This window comes from Lissotriton vulgaris, chromosome 3_1 (assembly GCF_964263255.1).
Source record: "Lissotriton vulgaris chromosome 3_1, aLisVul1.2, whole genome shotgun sequence".
Taxonomy (NCBI): domain Eukaryota; kingdom Metazoa; phylum Chordata; class Amphibia; order Caudata; family Salamandridae; genus Lissotriton; species Lissotriton vulgaris.
The window spans coordinates 2,078,015,613-2,078,041,807 of NC_141689.1; the positions used below are offsets into that span (position 1 = coordinate 2,078,015,613).

At 42.3% G+C, this 26,195-nt stretch overlaps 2 protein-coding genes across 2 annotated transcripts in view; one reads left to right on the forward strand and one right to left on the reverse strand.

Annotated features, from left to right (window-relative positions):
* DLC1 (DLC1 Rho GTPase activating protein) overlaps positions 1–26,195 on the forward strand; it is a 1,582,515-nt gene that overhangs the window by 800,940 nt on the left and 755,380 nt on the right. The window lies entirely within an intron of this gene.
* Positions 20,225–26,184, reverse strand: LOC147728821 (E3 SUMO-protein ligase KIAA1586-like). Its single transcript, XM_086962781.1, has 2 exons — positions 26,170–26,184; positions 20,225–22,366 (listed from the first exon to the last, which is right to left on the reverse strand). Exons 1-2 carry the CDS (start codon positions 26,182–26,184, stop codon positions 20,225–20,227), a joined length of 2,157 nt encoding a protein of 718 aa, XP_086818907.1.

A 26,195-nucleotide genomic window follows, 5' to 3' on the forward strand; every position in this document is an offset into this window, starting at 1 on the left:
GCGATCATTTCTCTGAGCAAAATACCATGCACTTTATAATGTTTTGTAGCCATTACAATGAAGCTCGGAGACTGTTCCTTGTACCTATACTTAAGGAAGCAGGATTCATTTTAGTTAGACCTGCTCTTATTTATTTACAACTGTTACAAACTCCCAGGATTATGTTTCACGTGGCTAGTTTCCTGGTGAGAGCTATTAGAAGCAGGAACATTAGATTAAAAAATGTATCTACCTCCCTTTGTAGTACAGACCTGCACTTCAGTTAGTCTGTTTGTTTGTGATCGTCTTGGTGCAGTAACAATAGAAAGCACTGTAACAGGGTCAGTAGTTGCTAGTAATGAATATTTCGCTGGGGACCTCCTTAGTATTTTTAAGCCTTTTTAAGTCCTCTGTGCACATTAGCACTTTGCACTTTAGCACCTTGCACTTTGTATTTCTCATGCGGATATAAATTGTAACATGATGTATGATGATTTTTAACTTGTTATATTTTAATTGTTTTTAATTGTTCTCAATGTATGTGCTGCTTGTATTAATGTATTATATATTTGCCATTGTCTTTGTATGATATTAAGTTATCGCAATAAAGTATTTTGACTGACTGACTGACCAACGAGTGAAGAGGATTCACCCAAAGTCCATTAATGTGCATGTATGTAATACTTATTATGTATTCATTTTTGTCATTTGTTTGAGAAAACATGAAGTTGGTGACACAGCTAAAGCTGTCTCTAGGCCAAACTTAACAAGCATTGGCATAGCCAATTGGTCGCGCATTTGAGACCTTATAAGTGTTTAGCCATGCAACAGTTGATGTTGTTGCACCAAGGATATTTTGCTGCATAACTAAATACTTATAAGGTCCCAAAAGCGAGACCTATTGTCTATGCCAATGCTTGTTTGATTTTGGCACTGGCCTCATGCTAATGTTGATTGTGTGCTGAGGCCTAGGACTGTCACTTTACATAAGTAATGTCCTGGACCTCCCCCTCATTGACAGACAATGGACTACTGTCTCTGTTATGGGTTTAGCACATAGAGCAGTGGTGACAGTGCACCGTGTTTTGAGAATCAATATTTTGGCCAGACCTTCTTATCTGCGTCACTGGGGTGGAGGCCTAATGGCCCACTAATGTAATGTACAGCATCTATGTACGAACCCCACTCCTAGAACTAACATCCCAGTGTATGTTGTGCATGTTTGTGTGTGGGTGTGTGTGCCACATGCACCATTCATGCATGAGGTTTGCCAGTGAATCAAAGAATTTGAGGTTTTTTGTATGCTTTTTAAACATCCCTGTCCAGATTTTTTGCACAAGATGGAGGTGAGGTTGATTTCCAAGCAGTGAAAGAAAATTGCTGACCTTCCTGAAGATGCAGGGGTGATATCTAGACACTGAAGTGGGTAAGAGGAGGCAAGTCTTCTTTAGAAATTCAATCAGGCCTTTTTGCTGAGCCACAAGCTGCTGATTAGGTTTTGTGTTGTACTGCCATGTAGTGGATGATAGGGGTGAAGGGTCTCTGCTATGCAAGGTGATGGGGAGCCCTTGTGCAAGGCCCAACTTTTTGTCTCTCCTTGATCACCTTTTCAGTTTGGCTGTTAACAACCAAGAGAAGAAAGTTCATAACTCTTTGTGATTCTGTTGAAGGTGCTTCAGGCTGGAGCCAGCCCTTCAATGAGAAGCATCACCCTACACAAAGGATGTGTCTGGAGGGCAGTTTGCATAAGACAGCTAAAATGAGAGCCACCCCAACCTAGTTCTGAAAGAGCAGACAGTGGATATACATCTCCTGGCTGCTGTAACCATTTGAAAGGGGATCCACTATCCCACTTGTGTGAAATTCTCTATGACTATGAGAACAAATCCAGTTACGGCTGACATGGCTCGTGACCCCCACCCACCACCCACGAGCCATGCCAGCCGTAACTGGATTTGTTCTCTTATTTTCTTGTGGAACATTTGTTTTTTGGATCTCTTCTCTGAGTGAGGCTCACTCACTGGTAAAATGGTTTGAGTGCTAACTGCCAGTGTCTGGCTTTTAAAGCACGGTTGACTCCTGTGCATCTGGGTAAAAAGGCATGCAATCAAGTGTGCACACACATGTGCTAGCGGGACTACTTTCTAATTCAGCATATCTGCACATAGCCAGCCTGTTGCAGATAGATCCTTTATTAAAAAAAATTTATTTATCTGAAAGTCTGTAGTGCTTCACTGTATTTATACTATAGGCGAACGCTGCACAAATGTACCAACCTTACACTGGCTGAGTCTAGAAAGCATGTGCTTCCCTCGGAAAACAAAAGCCCTATGCTTAAACATAACATTAATTTGGCTATATATGCACTCCTTCCTGTACTTGAATTTGATCTTATTTATCAGCTCTTAATTAGATTCAGGCTTTGAACTAATCTTCTGGGTGGGTTACTATGCTGACAATAGGCCCGTTTGTAATGGCAGCATCTTCATAAGCCAAATATAGCCGAGCTGCCTGTGCATGGCCATCCCCACAGAAACACAGGAAGGCAGCAATATTTCATGCACCCCTCACAGGATGGACTCCCCTTTGACATTTTGAAAAGAAAAGAGCAAGCTGCTCTGCCAGTTAGAGGTGGAGCTTGGGCTCTCAGAGAGCTGTGAACACTGAAACCTAAAATAGTCACCTTGAATAGCTTCAAGATGCTGATCAGGGTGGTTGGGACGGGGTGGAGTGATCATGTGTCATAGGTGCACATGACCTGAAATTTTCTACCCCCACATATAAAGTCCTGCACTAGGGAGAGATGTTTGAGAAATCTTTGAAACCTGGGGTAAAAATGCCTGCAAAAAAGGCCAAGCTGGAAGAGAGAGGGCTCCTGTCTCTTGATGAAGAAAGGAGCACAAATACGCCTGACTCTCACTAAAGAGAAATACTAAAGGACTTCTGTCTCATGATGGAAGGAGGACTGAAGGACATCTGACTCCTGCTGCTACCCAGGAAATAGGATTTGTCTCTATGTCAGGTGGCAGTGGCCTCCCTACTCCCTCTGGGACAGTAGAGAGGTGGACTTGCTGGGGACCTAGAGGAAAGGGTTCTCTGAAACATCTCTTGACTGGTCCTGTTGGGAATGATCTCTAATAGGGGGCTTCCTGACCCCTGTTGACCACACATGCATTCTAAAGTCCAAGGGAGTGTAGACAGAGAGGGTAATATGCATTGGGGTTGGTGGATGCTGCTAAGGAAGAAACTGGGCCAAGGAAGAATATAAGGACCCCAGACAGGGGAGCAGGTACTGAATCCAGCCCAGCCACTGCTGTTGTCGTGAGGTAGCTGGATGGTGGAGCTGCAGGTAAAGCAACAAAAAGACAGGGCTTTGCTTAAGGAAAGGAAGGCTAGTACTGAACTATTCTTTATTGGAGAGAAAGTATTTGAAAAGCCAGCGCCTGTGAAACCACAACATTTTAGATGCCCGAAGACCAAAAAGGGTTCAAAGGAGAGGAGGACACCCTACTCATATGGAACCATGTGTGGTATACGGTAGTACCAAATATACAAATTCCCTTTTCTACTTGATATAAACAAACCCAGAATAGTACTATTTTGGCAGATCATGTGTCATAAATGTCTTGAGACATTTATGACACATGATCTGCAAAAATAGTACTATTCTGAGTTTGTTTATATCAAGTAGAAAAGGGAATTTGTTTATTTGATGCTTTGCATGCCCGTCACTTTTCCTTTAGATTAGGGTATCTCCATCATATTTGAGCACAGTATACTGTTGTACCATCACTAAAGCTAGGAACATATTGTTAGCATTGCCTCCATCCTTGTATCCTCCTTCCTATGGCATATTAGAATGTTAACATGTTGTAGTTGTTAATATGTATTAGCCTGGTTGTGCTTGAGGCTGAGTGTCAGTTGATGCTGTAGACTTTCCTGTTGGATGAGATCTTCTGCTGAGAATAAACCTGCATCTTACATCCATCCTGTGTCTAGCGTTATACCTCAAGAATACAACACTGGCATAGTCGGCTAACTAAAGAAGATCTCAGCACAAGGGCAAGGCACTCCCAAGGAAATCCAGTGAGAGAAACCTTTTGTGACTTTATTTGTACTTCCCCTAATGTACTTCATGATTAGTGGTGGCACACCTGATCGATTACTGCTCCACTTCGAGTGCACCCACCCTCCTGATACTTTGAATTGCCGAAAACAAGCACTAGCTGCCTAGAAAGTGCACTTGTGAGAGCTCAACGTAACCTTTCTCAAGAAGGACTTTAACAATCAAAAAGAACCTTAGTTATCCTGATCTCCGTAAAGTATTGCCTTTTATGCACTTTAGCAATATTTTGTTTCGATAGCGTATCAACATATTCGCCATCGTATAAGTGGGGGTGCAGCTGGCACGAGCATTTTAAAGGCCTCCGACTCGTTCATGCTTGCGTGCTTTTAAATTTGAGCTCGCGGCTGCTCCGTTTGGGTCCTGTCTGCATAACTGTGGCTGCCATTCCAACGTAGTGTTGAATTATTAAAGTGTTTCTCACCTGAAGCTCAGTGTACCCTGACCTGCCTGCTTTCTGCCAGCGTCATCTCTGCATTGTACGAAACCCTTGCCTGAAGCTCCTTGGTTCCGCACAGCTTTTTTCCTGCCAGCGCTGCATGCTCTACTCCCTGCTTCCCCATAGGCTCGTGTCACGAGGGGAGGAGGAGTATCTCCTATTACTAAGGCAGAGGGCTGGGTTTCACGACCCCCTTGTTCATTTTTCCTGTCGACTGCGTGTCAATGATATGCACATTTGCCATAACATCAAATACAACATCTAGGGCCCGATGTAGGTAAATGGCATTTACCGATTCGTAAATACCGCATTTTACCGATTCGGTATTTACAAATCGGTAAATGCTATGTAGGTATTTTTACCAATTTTGTTACCGAATCTGTAACATTCGGTAATTACCGAATCAGTATTTACCAATTCGGTAATTGCCATTGATTCCTATGGGCCTAGAGTCCCAAAGGAACCAATGTCAATTACCGAATTGGTAAATACCGATTCGGTAAAATTACCGAATTTACAAGGGGGACAGGGTGTCACTTTGACACCCTGTTGCACCCCTGTTTCAGGCTTGTGTGCCCTGAGGGCATGTATGTGTGTCACATGGCACAAGTGTACATGCACAGATGTGCATGTACACAGTAATTTGTTATTTACCATGCAATAGTATTACATGGTAAATAACAAATTGTTAGGGGCCTGTGGCACTGTTTCCAGTACCACCTACATATAGATTTACCGAATCGGGAAATTTACCGATTCTGTAAAATATAGGCCCCCACATCTGAATCACCAAATACCGGTCGGTAACGGCCGAAATCGGCCGTTACCGACCGGTATTTGGTGACCTACATCTGGCCCCTAGTATTGTGTGTCGATGGTGCGCACATTTACAGCTCACTAGCGTTGCACCTTACATCTAATCTAATGTGAGCCAACTCAATGACATGCACATTTACATTGTATTACGTCTGGAATTATGCATCAACTCAATGATATGCACATTATCGTCATACGTAGAGGGGCTTTACTTCCATTGCGTGTCAACTTAATGATACGCACATTTACATTTTAACAAGCACATGATTTTTTTTTGATTTTTTTTAGACTCTGCTGATTACGGTGATACGCACACCTACTATTTTCAGACTTAATGCTCATGCTTGTCATGTCATGATACCCTCAATATTTTACAGCATGGTGGTATTGGTGCTTCCACATGATTTAAATATTGTGTGTTTTTCAATAATACACATTTTGTTCTTGTGTCTCTCAATTTCTTACAATTCTTGTGTCATCCACACTTCATTGCAACTTGCATAGTGTTCTATATTACTTGTGCCTCTATATATAGCTATGTGATTACTCAAGGGAAGGAAAATGCAAAATGTTACCGCAGCACCCTTATTCTTGCCCAACCCTGGAGTTCCACCTATAAAATGGCAAAAGTGGAAAAAGGTATTTGAGAGATATGCCAAGGTTTGTGGGGCTTCTCTGAGTGCGGAGAGGAAATCCTCTTTACTACTACATTGTTTGGGCTCTGAGGGCCAAGATGTATTTGATCATCTTCCAGATTTGTCGCCCGCAGAGGCAGGAGAGTTAACTGGTTATGAGATCTGCAATAAGAAACTTGATAAACACTATTTGCCCAAGGTTAGTACCATCTTAGAAAGGTACCACTGTGCTAAAAGAACTCAAAGAGATGAAGAGACAGTAGAAGGCTACATGGCTGATTTGAGAAACCTCTTAGCCAAAGAACACATCTGCGATCAATTTATGTTTGGATGCAACATAGAGAAAGTAAGGGAAGAACTTTGGTTGAGAGATGAGCCAACTTTGGTTGAGGTTCTTTCTGTTGCAAGAAGAATTGAACACTCCATGAAGTGTGTTGCGGTGATAAAGAAGGAGTCTGAGAAGCAAGTCAAGATACAGGTTGTTAGAGACAAAAATCAAAGGTGGCTTGAAAAAGAAAGGGATAAGCCTCCCATCGACAAACAGTTATCTCAAGGGAGATCTATAGATTGTAAATGCTACAGATGTGGTAGGGTTGGTCACTTCGCTAATGCTAAAAAATGTCCTGCTGTGGGCCAAACCTGCAGTAAGTGAAACAAAGAAAGGCCATTTTTCTATAGCATGTAGAAGTAGGCCAGAGCCATGTGTCAAAAGGGTTGGAGTGTATGAGGGTGACAATCCTGAAGCAATTTTCTGACGACTTTGAATGTGAGCAAATTGTGATACAAGTCCAGAATGCAGGTGGTAAAAAATCAACCTGCGTCTTACATCCATCCTGTGCCCAGCGTTATACCTCAAGAATACAACACCATGGAACATATTACATATCAAGAAAACAATAGTACCTATGGAAATAATAATTCAACATTATCCTAGTATTTATAATAATGATACTAATTCAGCACAGTGGCAATAATCTAGGAGAATATGTACACATTTTCAAAAAAGCACTTAGAGAGACCAGTAGGTAAAATACATTGTAATTTACATTAAGAAAGTCCCAAAAACATGTATGGTGTCCCAAGTGAAAAGTGAAACCTAGGCGTCCAAGCGCTAAAGCTAACAGTGTATAGACAACTGGGCTAGTGACAGAAACAGGAAGAAATAAATCTATTTATTGAACAAAAAAGTTTTCAGGTGCTTCCTAAAAGAGGTAAGATCTGAATTGGACCTGAGAAATAGGGGTAGACCGTTCCAAAGCCTAGCCACATTCAAGGAAAAGGAACGACCTCCTGCTCTGGACCGTTTAACTCTTGGCACGACAGCACAGAAAGCATTGGTAGACCGTAGCGGTTTGCTGGGGAGGTAAGGGGTGATTAAGGGATGACTAATTGCTGGGCCAGTTTCCCAGAATGCCTGATGGGCAACACAGAGAGATTTAAAACGATTCCTATCCCTTACAGGGAGCCAGTGCAGTTTTGTTAATCCAGGTCTAACAGAGGTCCTGCGGGGGATTTGAAGCAGGGTCCGAGCCGCACAGTTTTGGATCACCTGTAGCTTCCTCAATGTGAAGTCTGGAGCTCCAAGATAGAGTGCATTTCCAAAGTCTAATCTGGAGAGAATCAGTCCATGAACAACAATTTGTTTGGCCTCAAATGGTAGCAAGGGAAGGATCTTCCTCAGCATTCTAATGAGGCCAAAACAAGTGGCAGATAGCACGACAGCTTGATGGTCAAACGTCAAGGCCTTGTCCAACCAGACACCCAAGCTCTTAATAGCATCTCAGTGATATTCACGTATTTTGCCGCTATCGCTGGATATTTTAGCACAATGGAGAAAAACGTTGCTAATAGAATGTTTTCTCTGCTAACATATCCAGCAATAGGCTGCGATTAAAAAAATCGCCGCTAAGCCTGTTTAGCGATAAATATCCCTACTTGTTGGTAATATGCCCCTAAGTATTTCACTAAAGAGAAGGCCTACCCTTACCTTAGAGAGGATTATTACACCAATCAAGGTACGGAAAACAGACAGAGCACTTGGCGTAAATTTAAGAAAAACAAACCAGTTACGTTTTTAGAATCCTCTGGTGGATCTGACAACTCAGACACAGAGACAGGACCTAGCCATACAGATATCCATCCAGGACAGCCTTTTTTAGAGAGAGGCCAGAGAGGCAGAGGCAAAACGTGGCACTAAAACTCTGGGGAATGCCAGACCAGGAGGAAATCTTATCAACGGAGACTACAACAATATTAGAAACCAATGCTCCACACACCACTTCTGAAATAAAACCCATCTTTAATCTGTCTGAACATACGCTTTCCTCTGCAGAAGTATCACTCCTAAATAAAGGTCTTTCCTTTGTGATCACTGAAAAACTAACGTGTTTACCCTGAAGACTGAATTATTCAAATTTCTAAGAAAGATAAAACTAAAAAAAAATTCTTGGATAAAACATCCTCTGTGCCAGACTCCGTAATAGGCTTGAGACCTCCTTACACCTTATATCTCACTAATTCGATGATGCCAACTGAACTAATAACTTTTGAAAAGATCATTTTAAGGGGATTAGATCATTTAAAATCAACTAAATGCGTTATCCCCTACACCATCTCATTGGATGAAAGGCGGGCATTACAAGATCTAAAACATTACGATAATGTCATTTTTAAACCAGTAGCCATCAGATATAGGTGGTGGAATGGCTATCCAACATAACTGACTATGATGCAGAGCTGAATAATCAAATCTCTGGCACTAGACACTACAAGAAATTATAGTGATAAAAAATGAGATCTTGAAGATAACTAGAGCAGAGAGCAAGGGTATATAACTAAAAAGTTTGTATATTTGGAAACCGATACACTATGCACTACAATCATGTATACCTTGCCCAAGATTAATAAAAATGCCACAACTCCACCTGGACGTCCAATCCTTTCTAGGTGTGGGTCACTTTTAGAACCGATTGGAAGGTATGTTAATTTTTTCTCAAAGATTTTGTACCCATTAAAGAAACCTATGTTAGGGATAGCGTGTTCATAATTTACACCATTACGTCCCTATACAGGAATATTCCTCAAGAAGAAAGCATTTTACTAATCCAAACTTTACTAGATACGCGCACCCGTCCGTTCCAAGTAAACTTCCATCTTTCCCCCGTATGGAACAATCAAATAAAGTTCATCATTAGAAATATTGGAGCAAAAACTACTCTACATCAGCTGCGGCCCGTGGAGGGAGTTACGGTGGGGCAGAAAGGCGGGGCGGGGGAGGGGAAGGGTGGTGGGTGCTAAAAACCGGAATATGGATAATTGGAGGTAAGTAAACAATTTAATAAATGAAATTAATTTCGTCGCGTGCCCTGCATCGCAAAATGCGATGCAGCTCGCGCTACGAAATTCGTTTTATTTATTAATGTGTTTACTTACCTCCAATTCTCCATATTCTGGTTTGTAGCACCCCTCACCCTGCCCCTCCCCCGCCCCGCCTTTCTGCCCCATGGAACGTCCTCCACGGGCCGTGGCTGCTCTACATTTGTCAGGCCTCTGTTATAAAGCAACCCACTGCAGATCACTTTGATGTTGATAACTTGGTGGGTCGCTGTAGGTTAAGCAGTGCTTCAATTGTAAATGAACAAGTGCGGGTGCCCAAAGCCTTGCTCAGAAGCCCTTAGCAGGTGCAATTAAATGTGGGCACACTGCATACCAAGACTATGTCGTTTTAAAACCTCTCATGCATCTTTCATCCACTAGCAGTTAGGCCCTGCCCCTTTATTTCAATCTTGCTTTCTTCCTTTGTGATAGTTTTCCATCTTTTTCATCTGTCTTTTTGCTTTTTACCCTCTCTTGCTTATCTTCCTCTCTTAAGCTTGGTAAATGTGTGAAGCGAAAAATACACCTGCTGCATTGATTTCTACTGTCTTATATTTTAGTTTGGCCGCTTTGGCATTAATATGGTTTCAACTCAATATTCCTTGATTTTCTCTTTTAATAGTTATGCACATACATACTGTGGATTATGATTTTTCAGGTTAGCCTACTGGTTTGGTGAGTGTATATATACTCCCAACGGTTCAAGCATGGAGAAGTATACAACTTAGTCTTTCGCATTGGATCTTCTGTGTTTTTGGACCATGTGTTTTTTAGCATCTCGCTTTGGCACAACATTATACTTAGATGCTGAACAAGAGTTGGGCGTCACTACTTTAAGGTCGGTGGAAATACAAGTGAGAGCTCCGCGTTCTACCACTTTCTGAATTTGGCTACACTTTGTTTATTCCAGTTTTGAACTAGGACATTTACCTTTGACTTACATCACATCTTATTATGGCTGTCAGAGATTAGATTCAAAATTTGATTGCAGTGATATGGGTAATTACCTGTATACGTTATTGGAAGATTAAAGACATTAGAAGGAATTATCTTTGGGTTTCACAGATGTATATAGATGAAGGTAACTAGGAGTAACCATTTTACTATGGCAACTCTTTTCTTTTTTTTTTTTGTCCTCATATTCGCCCTTGGTGACCATATAATAACAGAAAGATAGAGGAGATGACAGGAACACTGACCCAGATATACTGGGGGGGTAATAACAATTCCTATTGGGGTACCCCGCAGTGCATAGCGTCAACCTCCTATTCATCACATGGTACCATCTAGGCTAACATGCTGCTATATAATACCCAGATCGTAGCCGAAATCACCCTTATAGGGTATGTATAGCCAAAGGAGACCCTTCCAAGCAGCGTAATCATAGGACATGGGGGGGGGGGAGCCATGCTATTGTATTCCATGATTACCGATTCAATAGAAGCCAAAATCTTCTCTTATTTGGGTTCCCAGCTCTGATCATATCTAATTTCGAAGTCTGTAGCATAGAAGCACGCCAATCTGTTAGAAGTGGTGGTGTCTTATCTTTCCATCGTTTACATATTTCTCTTCTAGCCAGCAAACAGGCATAGAAGACCAATTTTTTACCCATGCCGCTAAGCTCTGGGAAAATGCCAAAAAAGACTAACATTGGGCAAGGACTAACTTGAGACCCTACAGCTAAGGAGAGGGACACACAAATCTCATTCCAGTATGATGTTAGGGATGGACACTCGAGAAACATATGTACATCTGATGCGGCTACCAAACCACATCTGGGGCAAGCAACCAGAGCGGTATTAGGAAATTTTGATAACCGTAGTGGAGAATAATATGCCCGGTGTAATGTGAACAGGTGGTTGCGACGAAGCCATGAAGGTTTCACAATGTCCCCCAGAGTTTTAAACAATTCTAGCCACAAGATCTCCGTATCAATATTAGTGATATATGTGTCCCAGAGCGAGTGGGGGAGCAAAAATTCACCATCAGACTCGTCTATCATAAGATTATACCAAAATGTGATCTCTTTCTTAAAGGGTAATTTATCTATCAGATGGGATACCAGATTACTCTCAGCACCTATTTTAAATCTGCCCCTACCCTGATTTTGAACGTGTGCCCAGCTCTGAATTTGGAGGTATTTAAATCTTGAGAAACGCGTTCCTATTATTGAACTCAAAGCCTCCCATGAAAGTAACGTGCCTTCGACAAACAGGTCCCCCCACGATGCAAGACCCGCCTCTCTAACAGGTAGAGCTAGACTATCCAAGAGCCAAGAAGGTGAGCCCGGAGAATCCCAAAGTGGAGCCCTACTGTGGTAGTAGTCAAGTCTGAGGGCACGTCTAAAATTACCCCATGTTCTAGCTAGATCCCTCAGTACCTTAAGCTTGACTTTTTTGAAATATTTGGGATCACCAAATTTTAACAAAAAATTCGCAGACTTTTTCCCCTTTAAAAAGTGCTGAAAATAGTTTCCCACACCCAGTGCAACTAGGGGTCTTTAAAAGCATCCTGACGTGGGAGAGTTGAAAGGCCCATCCATAATACTGCAAATCTGGTGCCGCAAGGCCCCCTTTTTCTCGGCGACGTCTTATCTTCTTCCAGGCCAATCTGGGTGTATGACAGTTCCATATAAATGTGTTTATTTCAGCTTGGAATTTTGCAATCATGGATGGATCAAAAAAAAGAGGGATAGTGCTAAACAAAAACATAATCTTAGGTAAACTAGTCATTTTAACCAGGTTAGACCTGCCTAACAGGGAGATAGGGAGAGCTGACCATGTTCTCATCAACCTACGACACTCCTTAGCCACGAGGGCAAAATTTAAGGGGACGATCTTATTAATATCCGCATAGATATTTAAACCCAAATACCTCAGAATAGAACTAGGCTGTGCCCCTGCCACCGGCACAGGATGATTCCAAACCATGATATCGTTTTTAGAAGCGTTGACTTCATAGCAGGATACTGCCCCAAACTCTTCTGCAATGGCTATCGCTGTTGGAAACTCAACTCAGATGAGAAAATGAGAACATCGTCCGCATGTAATGCGACTTTCCGCTCCCACCCTTCAAAAATAAAAGGTTTTATATTAGGATTATCACAAATTAATTGGGCAAAAGGTTCTATATATAAATCAGACAAAAGAGGGGAAAGGGGACACCCTTGACGGGTTCCGCGCGTAATACTAAATGACTCTGTTAGTTCCCCATTAACCAATAATGAGGCGGTAGGGTTTTTATATAAAAGTTTTACAGCCCGCCTAAAATTATCCCCTAAGTTAAACTTTCCCAGGACCTCTGATAGGTACACCCAATTTACCCTATCGAAGGCCTTTGTGGCATTGAGCGTGAGAACTGCCAGAGGAAGAGATGCAGACGTGGCCATGTCTATTGCGCCGATGAGGTCATAAGTCAGCTCATATAGCTGCCGGTCCTTTACAAATCCTTTCTGGTCCATATGCAAGATGTTATTTGCCACCGCTCCCAGTCTATTTGCTAACACAGATGCAAAAAGTTTATAATCCGTATTAAGAATTGAAATCGGTCTATATGCCCCACAGTTAGTTGCTGGCTTGCCCGGCTTTAGGATCAAAGTTATGGAGGCCTTATCCCAGGACGTGGGGGGCAAAACCCCTTCCAGCAGAATGTTATTAAACAGATCCGTTAGATAGGGAAGGATTGTTGAACAGATTACTTTGTAGATTTCAGATGGTAGCCCATCGGGTCCTGAAGCCCTACCTTTTTTGCTATTAAGAACAGCCGACCGTACTTCCTCCAATGAAAAAGGGCACTCCAGGGCGTTTCTTTGTTCTGGCAATAAGGCAGGAAGGGAAATCCCTGACAACCATTCCATTGCTTGATTTGGTTGTACATTCTTATCCTCACGATATATTTCGCTGAAAAAGCTCCTGAAAGCCCCACTAATTCCCTCATCAGTAGAGTGTATTACACCATCCTTACTAATGGAACTATTATTATTTCGGACCCTGCCTGTCTTCGCCTTCCAGGCCAGGAGCTTATCCGCACCTTCCCCGTATTCAAAGTGAGCCAATTTGCTGGCCTCCCATCTCTCCATTACCCGCACATTCAAGACTGCGGAAAGATCTCCTTTTAAAACCGTTAGCTTATCCTGCAGATCCTCTAATGTGGCCCCAGATGCTACTGAGTACCTGTCGATTTCTGCTTGAACTCCCTCAATCTCCAATTCAAGCGAGGCTACTGATTCCCTGTATATCTTGTTTTTAGATGCAGTTTTGTGAGTTAGATACCCCCTTAATGTAGATTTAAACGCATCCCATGTGATGCCAGGTGGGGCTGAACCCTGATTAATCTCCCAAAAAAACTTAACTTCCTGATTTAGTGCATCTATAATATCAGATGAGGAAAGAATTGATCTATCAAAGGACCAGTTTCTCAGAAAGGCCCTGGACATGACCTCGAACTCAAGAAGGATGGCTGTATGGTCGGAAAGATGGAAGGGTAAATGGCACACTGATCTAACCTGTTTAACCAGAATATGACTAATCAAAATGAAATCAATACGAGACTGATGATGGAATCTACAGTTCCTGAAAGTGACCCCCCTTAGAGACCCATGAAGTGTCCGCCATATATCGTTGTAGTTTAGTGCTTTCATATTGTCTAACAAAAAAGTCCTAGTTTTAGATAAAGTTTTGGCCCTATTGGAAGGTGACTTATCCAGCACAGGGTCAAGGACTACATTGTAATCACCTGCCAAGATAACCGGCTCTGGGAATAGATATAGTTGTGAGAAGAGTGTGGATAGAACTGATGGATCATCCTGATTCGGGCCATAGTATCCTACTATAGTAAATGGCGAACCTGAGATAATAACTGAGGCTATGGCCCATCGGCCGTAAGGGTCCACCTGCTTAGAAACCAACCTCGCCCTAATAGATTTTTTAAAAAGGATGGCCACACCCCTAATATGTGATGATTGTGATGTAACAACCCCAAAGTCTATCCACCTATTCTTACCCAACAGATTTAGTATTTCGGCTTCTGCCAAATGTGTCTCCTGGATCACTATTATTTGCGCTGCAGAGTCTCGTAAATAATGCATTATATTATTTCTTCTTAGACAAGTTCGAAGACCATTAATGTTCCAGGACAAAATACGGAGATTATTCATTGTGTTGGCATTCCCACCCGACCAACAAGATCACAAGGACCAATATCCAATTATGCCATACTCCCATATATAAGATATGTAATAGCTTACAACTGTCTTTCACCTCTCGAAAATATTTTTGAGGATGTTTTAGAGGACATTTTTTAAATGTTCCACCCCCCCTAACCCCTCTCCCGCTCCAAACCCCCCTCCCTCGGGAAACCCCCACTCTATCTATCTGGAAAACCAGAGAGATAGCACCCTGCTATGGACTCCCACTAAAACCAACCACGAACTCCATGGACAATAAACCAAGAAGGAATCAACTCTTTTCATTTTGTTTTATGCCTGAGAGTGATATAATTGTAATGGCATTCTATTGTAATGTAATTTTCCTCAGACACCAATAATTAATTTTTGAAAATACTACAGACTTGTACACTCGCAACTGCTTTAAGGTACTATTCATGTCCTTTTTTTTGTTGGGACTTGCTCAGGGGTGTATTTTGTGTTTGGTATGTTTGAGGGGGTGCACAGTCTAAATATTGAATCCTAAATATCAACCTACAGAAATATCGAGTTGGAAATATCGAATGTAAAGAATATCGAGGTCAAGAATATCGTTGGACAGAATATCGACCCTAAGGTAAGTTATATTGATTCTTTTTATATCGATGTAAGTAATATCGAAGTTAATAATATCGATATCAAATATATCGACGTTACTAATCTTGATGTTACTAATATCAATATGTATAATATTGTTATGTATTTTATTATGTACTCAATATGTATGTGTTATATGTTTTTTGTTAAGTATTCTACTTGTTTTAAATTATATGTATACTATTTTTATATGTTAATAATGTTTTTTTAAGTCAATTTTGTGTTTTATTACCGGAGCGGGTTGTGGGTTTATAGGGGAATAGGGTGGGAAGTAATTTAATTATACTAAATTAATTATACATTTTTAGGAATTATAAATAAAATTTAATTAATTTTTGCGTTTAAGTTCTGTAGCGGGTTGTGGGTTTATAGGGGAATTGGGTGGGATCGAAGTAATTTAATTGTAATTATGTAATGATTTATTTTCACTTATTGGTATTGATAATTATTTAATTTCTAATTAATTATTAATTGGTGAATAATTTTGATTACTTGATTAATTGGCAATTATATTAAGGGGTTGATTCAGATTTGTGAAAAACCGCTCCGAATAGCCGTTCGGAGCATTTTTCCTGTATGAATAATACCCTGCAACGTCCCCCGTACGTACGACGAAGTACGATTCGTACCAGGAGCTGGACTCAGTACGAATCGTACAGACACCGTACGAATCAAATCCCTGTAAGAACCTCCCTCGGAACCTGCTGTACGCGACATCTGTACGGTTTACGGCTGCTTTTTCCGAGCCTGCAAGTACGATTCGTGTCGGGTACGTACCGTACGACCCTTTTTCTACAGGAGCTGAAAACAGCCATAAAAGCAAAGTTTGCCTCGAAACAGGTACGGAACAGCCCCCCCGGGTACGATGTGTACACCCCATGATCTCAGGGGTATGCACCGTACCCCGTGATCTTGGGGTGTACGCACCATACCCCATGTTCGCTGGGTGTATGGTGCGTACACCCTGCGATTGTGGGGTACGGTGCGTACACGTCAAGATCGCTGAGGTATGCAACGTACCCCTGCTATCATGAGGTGTACGCACCGTACGGTGTGTAAGTGATTGTGTGCTTTTCCGTACGAATCGTCCTTACCTGACGTGGACCGTACGAATCGCATCCTCATACCCCGGTCCGGATCGTACTCGTCGGGTTGTACAGCATGTGTACGAGTTATACGGTTCACTGTTTCAGCCTTGCAATACGTACGGATCGCGACGATTCGGACGGATTGACAGAATACGGATCATACTACGCGACTCGAACAGATGGGTCGAAGTTAGTAATATCGATATCAAATATATCAACGTCACTAATCTCAATGTTACTAATATCAATATGTATATTATTGTTATGTATTTTATTATGTATTTAATATGTATGTGTTATATGTTTTTTGTTAAGTATTCTATTTGTTTTAAATTATATGTATACTATTTTTATGTTTATAATGTTTTTTAAAGTCAATTTAGTGTTTTAGTACCGGAGCGGGTTGTGGGTTTATAGGGCAATAGGGTGGGAAGTAATTTAATTATACTAAATTAATTATAAAGTTTTAGGAATTATAAAGTAATTTTAATTAATTTTTGCGTTTACGTTCTGTAGCGGGTTGTGGGTTTATAGGGGAATTGGGTGGGATGGAAGTAATTTAATTTTATTATGTAATGATTTATTTTCACTTATTGGTATTGATAGTTATTTAATTTCTAATTAATTATTATTTGGTGAATAATTTTGATTACTTGATTAATTGGCAATTATATTAAGGGGTTGATTCCGATTCGGGAAAAACCGCTCCGAATAGCTGTTCGGAGCATTTTTCCCGTACGAATCGTACCCTGCTACGTCCCCCGTACGTACGACGAAGTACGATTCGTACCAGGAGCTGGACTCCGTACGAATCGTACAGAGATTGTACAAATCAAATCCCCGTACGAACCTCCCTTGGAACCCGCTGTACGCAACATCTGTACGGTTTGCGGCTGCTTTTTCTGACCCTGCAAGTACGATTCGTGTCGGGTACGCACCGTACGACCCTTTTTCTACAGGAGCTGATAACAGCTGTAAAAGCAGAGTTTGCCCCGAAACAGGTACGGAACAGTCCCCCCGGGTACGTTGCGTACACCCCATGATCGCAGGGGTACGCACTGTACCCCGCGATCTTGGGGTATACGCACCGTACCCCATGTTCGCTGGGTGTACGGTGCGTACACCCTGCGATCGCGGGGTACGGTGCATACACCCCAAGATCGCAGGGGTACGCACCGTACCCCTGCTATCATGGGGTGTATGCACCGTACGGTGTGTAAGTGATTGTATGCTTTTCCGTACGAATCACCCTTACCTGACGTGGACCGTACGAATCGCATCCTCATAACCCGGTCTGGATCGTACTCGTCAGGTTGTACGGCATGTGTAGGAGTCGTACGGTTCACTATTTCAGCCTTGGAATACCTACAGATCGCGACGATTCGGACGGATTGACGGAATACGGATTCTACTACACGACTCGGACGGACGGGTCGAAGTTAGTAATATCGATATAAAATATATCGACGTTACTAATCTCGATGTTACTAATATCAATATGTATATTATTGTTATGTATTTTATTATGTATTTAATATGTATGTGTTATATGTTTTTTGTTAAGTATTCTACTTGTTTTAAATTATATGTATACTATTTTTATATGTTAATAATTTTTTTTTTAAGTCAATTTTTTGTTTTAGTACCGGAGCGGGTTGTGGGTTTATAGGGGAATAGGGTGGGAAGTAATTTAATTATACTAAGTTAATTATAAAGTTTTAGGAATTATAAATTAATTTTAAATAATTTTTGCGTTTAAGTTCTGTAGCGGGTTGTGGGTTTATAGGGGATTTGGGTGAGATGGAAGTAATTTAATTGTAATTATGTCATTATTTATTTTCATTTATTGGTATTGATAATTAATTATTAGCCTCTCGGAGCATTTTTCCCATACGAATCGTACCCTGCAACGTCCCCCGTACGTACGATGAAGTACGATTCACACCTGGAGCTGGACTCCGAACGACTCGTACAGAGACCATACGAATCAAATCCCCGTATGAATCTCCCTCAGAACCCGCTGTACGCAACATCTGTACGGTTTGCGGCTGCTTTTTCTGACCCTGCAAGTACGATTTGTGTCGGGTACGCACAGTACGACCCTCTTTCTACGGGAGCTGAAAACAGCAGTAAAAGCAGAGTTTGCCCCGAAACAGGTACGGAACGGCCCCCCCGGGTACGGTGCGTACACCCCTTGATCACAGGGGTACGCACCGTACCCCGCGATCTTAGTGTGTACGCACCGTACCCCATGTTCGCTGGGTGTATGGTGCGTACACCCTGCGATCGCAGGGTACGGTGCGTACACCCCAAGATCGCAGCAGTACGCACCGTACCCCTGCTATCATGGGGTTTACGCACCGTACGGTCGTGTAAGTGATTGTGTGCTTTTCCGTACGTAGCGCCTTGCCTGACGTGGACCGTACGAATTGCGTCCTCATACCCCGGTCCGGATCGTACCCCTACGGCATGTGTACGAGTGGTACGGTTCACTGTTTCAGCCTTGCAATACGTACGGATTGCAACGATTCGGACAGATTGACGGAATACGGATCGTACTACGCGACTCGGACGGACGGGTCCGAATCGTACGGCGATGGCTTCGGATGAAAACCGACGGGACGTTATTTTTCCAGGATCGGAATCGGCCCCTAAGTGTATTCATTTATTAATGATGTGTGTTGTGAGGTTATAGGGTGATAGGGTGGGAAGTAATTTAATTGTAATTAAGTAAAAAAGAAAATTAGTGTTGAGTATGTATTATTAAATTATTGTTTCTCAATTATTAATTGGTAATAAATATGTAATGATTATTTTATTTTTTTAATGAATTGGTAATTAAGTATTAATTGGTAATTGCATTTTCTTTTTTCAAATGTATTTCTGTTAATCAATAAAATATTGTCAATTAAAAGTTAATTTCTAAAAGTTTTTTAATAATTATTGTTTTTTTCTATCTATATTTTGTATTATTCATTTTATTTTTATTTGTTAAGATATTTTTAATAATTATTATTTAATTATATTTATTTTAATTGTTGATTAATTATTAATTGGTAATTCTAATTTTTTTATTATTTCTTTGTATTGTTAATTAATTTGTTGTGAATTGTTATTTCTTACCGCAAAAATATTATTTTAATTTTTAGTAAGTTGTTTTGACCCCTATGCTATCCAACACTTTCCCTACAGATTCACCCTCTGGAGTTGGAATAATAATTTTAACCCCTACGCTATCCAACACTTTCCCTACTGTTGCACCCTCTGGTGTTGGAATAATAATTTTAACCCCTACGCTATCCAACACTTTCCCTACTGTTGCACCCTCTGAAGTTGGAATAGTAATTTTAACCCCTACGCTATCCAACACTTTCCCTACTGTTGCACCCTCTGGAGTTGGAATAGTAATGTTAACCCCTACGCTATCCAACACTTTCCCTACTGTTGCACCCTCTGGAGTTGGAATAGTAATTTTTACCCCTACGCTATCCAACACTTTCCCTACTGTTGCACCCTCTGGAGTTGGAATAGTAATTTTTACTCCTACGCTATCCAACACTTTTCCTACTGTTGCACCCTCTGGAGGTGGAATAGTAACTTTAACCCCTATGCTATACAATATTTATTGTTTTAGTTAATTTAGTGTGTAATTTATTTAAAATTATTTTTTAATCTTTGTTATATATAGTTTTGATCAGGGCTTTAAGTGGGAAAAGACTGGGGGTGCTCTAAAAGGGGCGTGGCTAATCTCTTAAAGGGGTGTGGCCTCTCCGAGTAGGGGCATGGTCTATCCGAGTAGGGGCGTGGTCTAAATCAATATAACTAGCATTGTGTGCTTAAGAAAATCATGAAGTCGCATCCAGTAAAGGATAATAAAATAGGCAAAAAAGTATATTTATTAAGTATAAGCCATAAAAATACCAAACACTTTAAAAAAACATGTAAAAATTATTTATATTACTTAAAAATCTATTGCAGGATTCCCCAAAACCCTTGAAGATATTCAGTGTGTTTAATTTGCTGGGGTTTCTCACAACAATTTTCTTCAGCGGACCTTCTACCTTTTGCAAGCCAACTCTTTACAAACAGCTTTGCGTCAAATGTTTCAAATAGAGGACCATTGAGTTTTACCCATAGGCATGAAGAAATGGTCTCTACAAGAAGAGAGGCCCTTGTTGGACAAGCACTTAAGTTCATTGCGCTGAAACCTCTCTTGCAATCCGCATTACTTGCTGGCAGGGTTTCCATGCAAACTGCTAACTTTTTTAATGCTTCAGGGGTTTTCTTTCCACCAAAATCTTTGAAAAGTTTAAAAGCTTGGATAGTATCTCTTGCTGGCAGCTGAAACTCTGAACACAGTTTCTGGATATCTGCTTCCCCATAAGGAATGCATTTATCACCAGAAGGCAAGTTGCCTGCATCTAGCACACTGAAGCTGGCTATAAGTTCTTTCTCAGAATCCGGGGCACATCGTTTATTTATATTTACAGACAGACTTTGGTAAAATTGATTTTGATTAAGGGCAACAGAGTTACATCTACCAAGGGAAAGAGGAACATTCTTGAATTTGCCCTCGTCCACTGCTCTCTGGGCCGCAGAAGCAAACTCCCCTGGGGAGTCCTTCATTGCTATAAATATGCGTACTTGACTAACCAAAAGTCTGTGGGCATTAACAATTGTAATATCCCTCCTCTGTAAGGAGAGTGATAAGTCTTTGAGCTCTTGGAGTGCATCACACATTACCCCCAAATCTCTGATAAAAGAATAGGATGTAAGCTTCTTCAAGAGACCTTCATACTTACTCCAGTCTCTTATGGGTCTGGATGGGTCTTTAGAAGCATTCTCAAAATGTTTGCACAAGGCAGGGAAGCAGTTCCAAACAGCTTTCACAGATCTGTAACTGGATGCTACCCATCTAGTATCAAGCATTTTCCCTATCTTCTGAAGCTGTACACATAGCTCGGTGGCAGCCAGATTTAGCTCTCTCTGGTTTTTTGGTGACATGCTGTATGTGGAATACAATGAGCCCATGAAAATCTTGAAGTGATTGACCCCTGCAACCTCATCAACTGTATCTGCCACAGCAAGTTCTAGTCTGTGAGCCAAACAGTGCCATGTCAGTACAAGATTTGGAAATTCTGATTTCAACAATGCTACTACTCCTCCTTTTTTACCAAACATAACTACTGCTCCATCAGTACATACCGCATTCAAGATATCATGAAGCAGACTTTTTGTGAGTCCAACTTTTTCAAAGTAGCTTAGGAGAGCGGTCTTTACACCAATAGCATTAGTTTCTGCCAGCTCCAGGAGGACAAAATAGATGGTCACTGGGGTACTTTCATTTCCAAAAATGCCACGGAGGTAGATGATTAAGGTAGAAGCATTGCTAATAGAAGTGCTCTCATCAATTAATACTGTGATCTTTGGTTTGTGTTGTCTGATATAACAGACCAATCTTTGTTGGATTTCCACTGCAATGTGTTTTATTATTTCTGTTGCAGTCACATTGCTGTGCAAAACACGTCCCATTGCCCTGCCATTCTTTGCCTGAAGGAGAATTAGATCAGGCTGGTCAGTGAAAGGGCGATCTTTTTTTGCCAAGTATTGGGCAGTGTCAAATACCCTCGATGTGCTCTCCATATGTTTTGCATTACATTCGTGTACTGCCACCACCAATGTATTTTTCTGCTGAGCTGTAAGAATGTCCTCAGCTGCCAAGTGACCAGCGCTCACCTTATGCTCCATAATCTTCTTCCTGAGCTGTTTCTGCCTGAAAGCTTTTCCGTCACCGGAAGGACCAACCTCGCCATCTGCCCACACTTTACTTACGCGCATGCCTTGGGTGTTATTGTGCACTGAAAGACCTGTTGATTTAGCCCATTTACAGGAAGAACATCCAATATTGCCTGACTTAAGATACAACCATTTATATTCCTCCTGAAAGTAATACCACTGTTTAGTGTTCCAGCAGTCAGGGAGTTTGAGAGTTTCTTTCTCTGGCACATCTTGAGGTTTTTCTAATGGTGGACTGTTCCTGTCAGACTCTTGCTGAGTTTTACTAGCTTCATCACTAGTTGGTTGCACTGGACAAGACTCCCCTGTAATACGCTAGTGCTTCAATGACGGTAGGAAGACAGTCATTGAAGACTGCATAGACTTGCGCTTCAGAGCAGAAGCAGATAAGCTACTAGTAGCCATGGTAAATGTAGAACTTCCTTCTTGGAGGCTGGACTGGTATATCTGAAAAAGAAGAAAATCTTGCTCTGCTGGTTTCCTCTGCTGATTTTGGTTTCCAGGTGATAAGGCCTTCCTTCACGAAAATAGAATATTGAGCCTCTTATCTGCAACAAAAATTGAATAGTTTATGCCAGTGATCAACAATGTTTAATTGAAGTGCCATTTGGCAGGCAGATGTTACTCTTCATTTTGTGCTGTTCCTGAAAGTATCTCTCATTGTGCAGTGAAGTTGTAAGGTTTTCCTAATCTGGAGATCCCAAAATAAGTCTTACCCGGGTCTCCAAAAGTTCTTTAGATGGCACTGGTTCATCTGTATGTACTGTACTCCAGTCTACTTACTCCTTCCTGATTTGCAAACACTGGACTTGTTCGCTGCCTCACACATGGATGCCAGTACACACTGCCTGCACAGTCCTCTAACACACATACTCCCTGCTAAGGCCCGATGTATAGTATTTTGATTTATGCATCACTTTTTCGGTGAGTAGCATGCTACTACGAAATCCATTAAGGATTAGTGACAAATTAGTATAGTATATTTTGAAAGTAATTTGAGTGGTGGATGTGTTAGTCATTTGGATTGAGAAGGGTAGTGGAGGGATAGAAGAGGGAAAAGGTATACATTTATATAGCACTTGCTACCCCCAAGGTGTTGAATTGCTTTTTTGGCGAGTAGCACCCTACCCCAGAACATAAACAATACTAAACCCACAGAACAAACCCACAAAGCAGGAATAGACTACTGCATCACTGCATGGAATAAATAATATCCCGAGGCACTGCCATCATCATCACTGCATGGAATAAAGAGTACCCGTAGGCACTGCTCTCTTCCTACCTCACTGCACAATATAAAGAACACTCCTAGGCATTGCCATCCTTGTATATTTGTATATCACTGCACAGTATAATGAATATCCTGAGGCACTGACATCAATCTGCCAGATTGCATCCACCACAGCTCTCTGGATAGGATTAACTCTACCACCTCAGAACCTAAAGATGTGTCTCAGGTGGTCTGCAGCCAGAACACCTTGGAAGGAGATGTTGCTTTAAGCAACATCTGCAAATCCATTCCTTTCGTCAGCTATGATGGTGGAACGCTGCTGTGGGCAGGAGTCTGAACCAGAACAAAATGCCTTAACCAGGCCAGGCTCTCAAGAACACTCCAGCAGAAAGTGTAGTGAATGGACATTTCACATTTCTTACAAAATAGAAAAAGTTTCAGTTGTGAATACAGTGGTACAAATTTTAATATCTTACCAACTCGAAGCTGAAGGATTTACGGAAATTTCTGCAACAGTCTTTTTCAGAGGGGCATGTTCACTACACGATAGTCATCGGACCTTACTCTGAATCATGGAAAGCCTTTGGGGTGCTAACTAGAAAGCCTACCAGCTCTACAAAAGAGAACATAATTTGTGGCAGCACTCTAACATTTGATGGTTAAAGGATATAGGAAAGATCAACCATATATGGCAAGATCTGGGGAGAAATCTCTCCCTACTTTTCACAGGACAGGTTACTGGCCCTTGATCCCCAGAGTACACAAAGCACTTGCAGGTCACAGGCACACATGGCTAACCAACAAGCATGGCTCTTCAGACAGGCAGACACCTAACCATGCCAATGGCAGACTGGAAAGAAAAAATGTCCTAATTAGCATCTGGGTTGCCAGGAATGGGCGCGCGGGAAGGTGCCCCATTAAATGTAAGCATTAAGAAATCTTTGGGAAATATACAGGGGATCTCTGGCTCAACATAAACCTTGATCTAAGTTCTGAGTTTTGCTGAAGTTTGTACAATGCTAAAACCCCCTTTTACTGCCAGACATGGCTTAGAGAGGACATCAAATTCGAAAAACTACAGGGCAATCCGACTGCTATCTGTGCCCTCTCAGCAAAATAACAATGATGGATGCGCATAGCCTTCAGCTCTCCAACTGCCTGGGAGCTGCCCTCTTGATAAACTGAGCAGGATATATGGCCCTGTTAGGGTGAACTGCTGCTCACAGGATTTTTTTTAAAATTAATTTATAAAGTTTTAAATAGCACAAACTTGATCCAGAAGGATACTAGAGTGCTTTACAATTTGAGGCAAAGGTGACAAATCAGAACATTACTTAGTTCTCCAGTACAGACGCAAGCACTCCCCACCCCTCCAGCACAGACATAGACCCTCGCCACCTCTCCAGTACAGATGCAGGCCCTCACCACCTCTACAGCACAGACATAGGCCCTCCCCACCTCTCCAGCACAGATACAGGCCCTCCCCACCTCTATAGCACAGATTCAGGCCCTCACCACCTCTACAGCACAGATACAGGCCCTCGCCACCTCTCCAGCACAGATACAGGCCCTCACTACCTCTACAGCACGGATACAGGCCCTCCCCACCCCTCCAGCACAGACACAGGCCCTCCCCACCTCTCCAGCACAGATACAGGCCCTCGCCACCTCTCCAGCACAGATACAGGCCATCGCCTCCTCTCCAGCACAGATACAGGCCCACACCATCGATACAGCACAGATACAGGCCCTCACCACCTCTACAGCACAGATACAGGCCCTCACCACCTTTCCAGTACAGACACAGGCCCTCACCACCCCCAGCACAGACACAGGCCCCCTCCCCTCTCCTATACATATCCAGGCCCTCACCAATTCTACAGCACAGACACAGGCCCCCATCCCCCCTCCCGCACAGATCCATGCCCCCACCACCTCTCCAGCACAGAGGCAGGCCCACACCACCTCTACAGCACATATGCAGGCCCCCACCACCTCTACAGCACAGATTCAGGCCCCAACCACCTCTACAGCACAGATGTAGGCCCCCACCACCTCTACAGCACAGATACAGGCCCCCACCACCCATCCAGCACAGATGCAGGCCATCCCCTCCCCACCCCTCCAGCACAGACACAGGCCATCCCCACCTCTCCAGCACAGACACCGGCCATCCCCACCTCTCCAGCACAGACACCGGCCATCTCCACCTCTCCAGCCCAGATGCAGGCCCCAAACACCTGTACAGTCCCTTTAATCCCCCCCACCCCCGTGACTTTCTCCCAACTAAAACTGTACAGTTTTTCGACATACCCTTTGGATAATATACATCTCAGAGTCAAAGATAAGCATCAAATAACTAAAAGTGACAAAACAATTCTTTGCAGAGTACAGTCCCTTGCCAGGAGGCACTTGTCTGTCAATAACAAAACACGCATAAAAAACAAAGATGCAAGTTTGTGACTAGAATCTACACGTTAAGCAAGCTGAAACAAAAAAACGATTATAATCAAACTGTGGGGATAACCCACTGCACTTACCGATCAAGGATGGGGCTCCACAGGTGAAAAATGCTGAAACCAATTTCCCCGACCTCTCCAATTCTAAACACGGCGCCAATTCATCAAGTGAAGGTCGGGTAGGTCGTGCTGGAGCAGGCTGCTGGGGGCCTCTGCCTCATCAGTTTTTCATCATCCACGATGTTGCTCCTGCGATTGCAAAAGTCCCGCGCTGGCACCACCACGACGTTGCTCCTGCCCTGCGATGGTAAAAGTCCTGCGCAGGCACCACCACGACGTTGCTTCTGCGCTGGAAAGAGAGGAGAGAAGGGAAATCCTGAGAGAAAATGGCTCTCTTAAAGGATTTCCCTTCCTCCAACAAAGCTCACCTGGCACAACGTCATGCCGTCATGCC